Raw genomic sequence first — 7,500 nt, 5'->3', positions numbered from 1 at the left:
GTCTGCAGACGTGTGTCTCTGTGCTCTTAGAGTTCAGATGTAGATGTTCTCGGGCTGCGTGTTACTCTGTACGTCTGTGCACACACACATGTCCTCTCTTCTGTTAGCGTGTTGTTGTACACACGTGTGCCCGGCTCAGTCTTTGTCCTGTATGTGGACGCTGGACTCATGCTGTGTGCGGTGAGGCGTACGCTGATGAAACGAGACGAGCAGCACGTGAGTGCGCAGGACACGCTCATCTTAACGTTTATACGGTGCGTGTCCGAACCCCGGCTCCTGATTGGCTGGTTCTTCTGATCTTCACTGTTTATGTAACAGTGGTGGGTCATGTGACTCCAGTGATGTCACTGCTTCAGCGTCTCCTCTGGCAGAGTTTGTGTGATTGAGCACTGAAGGAGCGTCAGTAAACACACACACACACAACCCTTCATCGTCGTGTGTGTGACGGGCTCAGTGTTGGATGTGCTCTGCGTGTAAGGGTTCGAGCTGGACGTGAGGGGTGTTTGAATGATTCCTCCATGAGAGAGACGGGGCTGCTGGAGCCGGAGAAGATGCCTCTGCACCTGCTGTTCTGGGAACTGGAGCACCGCAGGTAAAACACGCAGAGCATCTCTGACACGTGTGTGAGTGTGCGTGAGTGTGCGTGTGTGTGTGTGTGTGTGTATGTGAGTGTATGTGAGTGTGTGTGTGTGTGTGTGTGTGTGCGAGTGTGTGTGTGTGTGTGTGTGAGTGTGAGTGCGAGTGCGTGTGTGTGTGAGAATCTGAGTGACACTGATTGTGAAATATCTGATAAACACATCGTTGTGTGAGATGGACAGATCTGCTGTAGCGTCTCCACTGATCCTCTTTCAGATCTTTCCTGTGAAACGCTTCATCAGATGCCTGAGCAGAGCTGGGTAACTGATTACATGAAATCTGGTTTATGTAATCAGATTCCAAAAATTAAGTACTTGTAATTAGATTAAATTACATTGTCAAATACTCGTAATCAGACTGCAGTTACTTTGTTATTGATTACATGATTACATATTATTCACACAACAGCAATAAATCATTCATAATTCATAAATGATCCTTCTGCTTATATACAGTCAGAAAGTCTGTCAGTTTCACACAAACAGCAGTCAGTGGTCAGGAGGATATAATTACACAGAAAACACAGCATTTGAGCTCTGGATTGACAGAAATCATTTCAGTTTAAGAAGTGTTTTCTCAACGTCTCAACACTGCATCAACTTCTGATGAACACATTCATGTTTAATCACTCAGTGGGTTATTTAACCTTGTGTTACTTTGTCTTTGGAAGGCTTTTGTCTTTCAAACACATTCAAATGCTCAAATTCACGTTATTTCTTAATTACATGTAATGCAGGGATTCATAAACTTTTTTTGTCTTCTCTTTCACGTAATATATTTACTTGAACTACCCCTGAGATTTTAAGGTAATAAATTAATAATTAAGTAACACATTTGCATGCTCACGGTTCTGTGACGGTCATGCAACAAATTAAATATTTCATTTTTTTAGTAAGTGTTTTATTTTGCTATTTTAAAAATGTTTTTAATTTAACATTTTTATGATTTAATTATTAGCTTTTCATTAAACTCACAAACCGCCTGCAGTTCCTTCACAAACCACAGTTTTAATGCACTTCATGTTGTTATTAACAACAAATGTAATGTATTTTATTTTTCTCTGCATTTTTATATCAATGTGGTACAAGATTATCTCATTTAAATCAACATGATAAACGAGTTAGGTCAAAAGTAGTCTGATTATATTACCTGAAATGTGTAATGTAACAGATTGCGCTACTAGCTACAGTTTTTGTCACGTAATCAGTAACAGATTACACTGTTCAAGTACTCTAGTAGCTCTTGTGAGTTACTCTAGTGTCTGGATGAGTGTTTGTTTCTCTGAAGAAGGAACTGATGAATCTGAAAGGGGAAGTCATTGGATTCACCACCGCAGACAATAGATGTGACTCAATCATCTCGTCATGTCTGATGCTTTTGTCTGCTCATTAGTTTGTTCAAACCAGGTAATACTGATGCGTTAGTAGTGTTTTGCGTTCTCAGGGTAATTCACTGCTACTGTGAGGTTTGCTCAGAGCTGATGTGTTTTTAGAGAAGGTCTTGTTTCTGCTCCTCGTCTCTGTGTTCAGTGGAGTAGCGCTTATGTAAAGCATTAGTACGGCCTCATATATCTTTCAGTGCGTATGGAAAGAAAATATACATGTGACCCTGGAGCACAAAAGCAGTGTTAAGTCGCTGGGGTATATTTGTAGCAATAGCCAACAATACATTGTATGGGTCAAAATTATCCATTTTTCTTTTATGCCAAAAATCATTAGGACATTAAGTAAAGATCATGTTCCATGAAGATATTTTGTACATTTCCTACCGTAAATATATCAAAACTTAATCACTGATTAGTAATATGCATTGCTAAGAACTTCATTTGGACAACTTTAAAGATGATTTTCTCAATATTTAGATTTTTTTGCACCCTCAGATTCCAGATTTTCAAATATTGTCCTATCCTAACCAACCATACATCAATGGAAAGCTTATGTATTCAAAATAAGTGTCAAAAAAATGGACACTTAAGACTGGTTTTGTGGTCCAGGGTCTCACACACACACACACACACACACACACACATATATATATATATATAAGATTTGTAGCCTTACATCTGCTAAATGAATAAATGTAAAGGACCTAGAATCGAGTCTGTGATTCAGTTCTTTGACGACAGGTGGCGCAGTTTCACTGCTTACATAAACACATCGTTCGTTGCTTAATTATTTTTCTCTCTTTTATGATTTTTGTATATTCTGTGTGGCCTCTTTCAGCGTTTATAATACTAATATGTTTGACTTATTGTTGTTCTGTTGCATAATGTTTCCTGTGGACCGATTATCAGTTATTTTTGAAGTAGTGAATTTCATAACGCGTTCATACTGTTTGCGTGGGGGCGGGGCTTGGCATAGATTAGTCAAATACCCCGCGCTCGCAGCCAATGGCGCGCTGCCGTGCGCTTTTATTATGCTAATGACCCAGCGGCTGCGGATCTCCTTCGCCTTTGTGTCCAAACCACCGGCGCATCGCGGGATAAATCACGCACAGAGTCGAGAATGTCACATTCTTCACCCGTGTCGGTGATTCGGAGCGTCTGATGGGCGGAACAGAATGAATTCTCCGTGTTACCCGGTGGCGATGGATGTCAGTGTTTGCCAGCTCAGGAGTTTTTCCATCTCGTTCCTGTCGTCGGTTCTGGGCGCGGAGAGCTCGACAGCAGTCAGTCTAGAAAACAGGTGAATGTTACCTTTACCTTCAGCCGAGATGCAGCGAGCGCGTCATCGCTGCTGTCAGTGTAATTACGCGGATGTGATGTGATGTAATAACCGAGCGCTGCACCGGAAAACCCCTCACGTCCATCTGATGGATCCTTTCGGTTTCGTTTGACCGGATCTTCATCTGCAGAAGCGTCGCGTTATTCCGTTTCTCCCGCTGTGCGTTTATGCAGATGTTATGCGACATGATCCGTTGATGAAACGTGTTTCTCGTTTGTTCCCACAGTTCCTCCGGAGCCAGTGTTGTGGCCATAGACAACAAGATCGAGCAAGCCATGGTGAGTCTGATCTGCTCTTGGTGTTGATCATTATTCTGCTATTCAGCACACAAAGACTAATGCCAGGAAAGCCAATAAACCGGTATAATGTCATTAATAACGCAGTCATGGATATACAGCTGCTCGCTGTGTGAAATAACTGGGTTATTATCTCTGAGAGAGCCGCAGTGATTGGGAATGTGATTTATTTGAATGTGTTTGTGATGAGTGTGGATCCGGCTGTATTTGGAGCCTGTGCTTGTTGCTAGGCAAACTCTGCCACACGGATGCCCTGAATAACCCCGCAGCTCCACCCTCTGATGAAGAACATTCTGTTCCTCTGCGACCAGCAGCCTGAAGATCACACACACACTGATCCAGCCGTCTGTGAAGCTGCAGATGACTGTAGAAGCCCCTACTGCTCTCACGCTGGAGTTATTAAACCGGGAGGAAGGAATATAGATGTTTCTATCCGTGTTCTGCTCTAAAGTATTGAATCAGAAACTGGTTGTTTGAGTGCGAGTGGAAAAAATCCTTGTTCAATCACCACAACTGAAAACACGAGATGCTGACATACGCAAGTTAATATAAACTATATAAACACATAGTAAGAAACTAAATGACATAAACACAACAGAATTATGCAAACTAAACGGAAAATATAAAAACTGTAATAGTATATCAGTGATACTAGGGTGTGTTCACACTTGTCATGTTTGGTTCGATTAAACCGAACTCTGGCGCGGTTCGGATGAAATGTGAACGCAAAACGGACCAAATACTTCTAAACGAACCAAAAACAGGAAGTAATGACAAGATGCGACGCTGTGCGACATGATTTGACGACGCGGTGAATCCAAAACAAAAAGAGCAGAGGGCAAACGTGGAGCAACGAGGAGGTGAAGTGCCTTTTACGAGCTCCTCGTGAGTACACGCAGCAATGAGTGCGCTTAGTTCAGCAGACAGCATTACGTATATTTGACTTAAAGGGATAGTTCACCCAAAAATTAAAACTTGATGTGTATCTGCTTACCCCCAGGGCATCCAAGATGTAGGTGACTTTGTTTCTTCAGTAGAACACAAACGAAGATTTTGAACTCAATTCGTTGCAGTCTGTCAGTCATATAATGTAAGTGGATGGGAATCACGGCTTTGAGAGTCATAAAACATACACAAACAAAACCAAATTAAACCCTGTGGCTCGTGACGATACATTGATGTGTAAAGACACGAAACGATCGGTCTGTGCAAGAAACTGAACAGTATTTATATCGTTTTTTACCTCTGATGCGCCACAATGTCTGATCTGTCCTGAGCGCATCCTCAACAGCCGGCGCGTGAGGCATCTTCTTCTTGCTTTACGGCGGATCTATATGACTGACAGACTGCAACGGTTTGAGTTAAACATTTTTGTTTGTGTTCTACTGAAGAAACAAAGTCACCTACATCTTGGATGCCCTGGGGGTAAGCAGATAAACATCAAGTTTTAATTTGTGGGTGAACTATCCCTTTAAAGCGGCGCTGAGCAGAGCGATCGGTGAACAGGTGCTGTGATGGTCGAACACAGCTTCTGTTTGGGGGCGAGTTCCATCACGAAATATACGTCATCAACTCGACCAATCAGGTGTGAACGTATCACTATGTGTTCAGGTTTGGTATCTTTAGGCTCGCTGTTAAAAATGTCAGTGTGAACGCAAGCGGATCAGGAGCAAATGTATCGTTTACTTTTTTTGGTCCGGACCAAACGAACCAAGAGAACCGAACTACAAGTGTGAACAAAGTAACACTGACATGAGAATGTTTTTGCAAATGTTTGCAGGTTTTTGGGGCTTTTACTGCTGTAGAGACTGATTTTTTTTTTTTGATACACTGGTGGTCAAAAGTTTGGAATAATTCAGATTTTTTTTAATGTTTTCAACATCAGAATCAGAAATGTTTCTTGAGCAGCAAATCAGCATCTGTGACCCTGCAGCACAAAAGCAGTCTTAAGCGCAGGTCCAGACCGGATCTCCCACCGCAGGGGCCCCGCCGGAGGGCCCCGGACCCACCGCCTGACTGCCTCTCGAGATGATACTGTGAACAGACTCCACAGTCGGTCGTCTCAGACGCTGCTTATCAAACATCACCCGCTTCAGACAATCAGTACTGACCCTGACGGACACGCGTGACCTCCTGAGCTTCACGTGTGCATGCGTGTCAGTGGCGGGAATCATGCTGTGGTTGCCACATTCAACTTGTGTTTATACGGTGTTTCCAGTCGCTCTGCTGGTTTTGTTACTGGTTTTATCGGTTTGGCTTTTAGTTTTGTTCCTTTGCACTTTGTAGTCGACACGTGTGAATCAGACCAAATGAGCACCACCACGAGGACGAGCGTGACCTTTGACCCCTGTGCCCTTGACCTCCGTGTCGTGTGTAAAAATAACGGTGGAGTGTGCATCAGGTTTCAGGCTCACGATGAGAACGGACTTCCTGTGAGCGAGTTCTGCTCTGATTAAGTTATTTTGCCTTACAGTCCGTGGCTCTGGTCACCCGTCAGTGACCTTTGACCTGACAGTATGTGCATGTTTCCTTCAAAACAATGTGACGTCATGCAGTTGCACATCGACTTTAATAAATGGCAAGGAAATCAAACCTGGTGTCCTGCTGCGTTTCTTCACAGATGCTAGTCTAGTCGCTGTGGGTTAGTTAGTGGTGTTAACATGTTACACGCCTTACTCCGGTTGACGTGTTCTAGCACACGCCGAGACGCCCTTTAAACACCTTAAAATGCCCTCAAGGTGAGACACTGCAGGCACTGGTCAGTTTCAGTCTGTCTTCTTTCAGACTAGTGGAAGGAAAACATGCTAACTACACACTAAGTGTTTATTTTATCTATTTGCGTCTTTAGATTTCAATCTTTAAAGAGTGTTTTTCTCTTACAAACACCAAACCTTACAGTTTTATTCCTCTTTATATTCTGAAGGTTCGTTCGCACTGATTTATACAACGTTTTACTCCTGAAAACATGGTGAACGTGTGTTTGTTTTCCGTCTGTTGACAGTATTTTCTGATTTATGGAGTGGTAAAAAAATAAATTTAACTCTAATATGACAACAAAATCAAACTAGAATTATGAACCTGGCTTTACCCAATATTCAGATTTATGTTCTGGAAATATATGCAAATTAGCTCATGTTTATTTAGATGAGTGCCTCATTTGCATATTTAAACATACCATTTCAGAAGCTTGTGTCAGTGTGCTGTGATGATTTAACTGAAGTATGATGTCTTGGCGTTTACGGTCATTAGTCCAGCAGTATTTGATGATATTGATATTATATTCTGACGTGATGTGTTTCAGCTGTTTGTGTGTATCCCATGGATACGGGTGAAAGATGTTGCTAGGCAACTAAATATAGACAACCTAACTTTAGTCCTCCGCTGACTGACTCACGGTTATGAAATGATTCATTTAGTTCTTCATTCTTCTACAGACGGACTTTATGAAGCTTCATGATCTTCCATCTGCATATAATGCTCACCATCAGCTCATGTTTAACCCTGTAAAGCCTGACAAATGAAATAATCTAACAAAAATCAAATTATTTAAAAGAATGTTGTTTTTTTCATATTTGAACATCAGGCTCATATAGTCTGATACAGTGAGAATATGGAGAAAAAACAGCTCAAGAGGAGATCGAGTGTGAAACAGGTTTAACAGCAAAGTTTGATCATTTAGAGTAAATTTGTGTATAAAATATAATGTAGTAGCTTAATAGGGTTAATATGATGATGATGATGTCGTGACTGGAACAGATGAAGAAGGCTCAGTGAATGAGGTCATGATGCCAGTGTTTCTCTTCATTGTGTTTGAGCAGCTCAGAAGATGCAAGGCCTGTTAGATG

General features: G+C 41.9%; 1 protein-coding gene across 3 annotated transcripts in view; it reads left to right on the top strand.

Moving 5' to 3' along the window:
- The window catches only part of LOC107663439 (TSC22 domain family protein 1-like), a 13,592-nt gene extending 9,170 nt beyond the window's left edge, over positions 1 to 4,422 (top strand). Inside the window, exons 1-2 of one of the 3 annotated variants that reach the window (XR_001631329.1) lie at positions 1 to 592; positions 3,586 to 3,642. The exon at positions 1 to 592 is cut by the window's left edge and continues 72 nt beyond it. Coding sequence is in view for 1 of the 3 variants with exons in the window: in XM_016453677.1 (XP_016309163.1) it covers positions 3,586 to 3,664 (79 nt within the window). In the remaining 2 variants the exon portion in view is untranslated. Of the gene's footprint in view, positions 593 to 2,675; positions 3,321 to 3,585 lie in introns of those variants that run through there. The other 2 variants (XR_001631328.1, XM_016453677.1) reach the window with 2 other exon arrangements.
- Positions 4,423 to 7,500: the final 3,078 nt, after the last annotated feature.

The sequence above is a fragment of the Sinocyclocheilus anshuiensis genome, unplaced genomic scaffold, assembly GCF_001515605.1.
Source record: "Sinocyclocheilus anshuiensis isolate Anshui unplaced genomic scaffold, SAMN03320099.WGS_v1.1 scaffold2051, whole genome shotgun sequence".
Classification (NCBI taxonomy): Eukaryota; Metazoa; Chordata; class Actinopteri; order Cypriniformes; family Cyprinidae; genus Sinocyclocheilus; species Sinocyclocheilus anshuiensis.
Note: the sequence above shows the minus strand (reverse complement) of the source record. Positions and strands in the feature narration are given on the sequence as shown.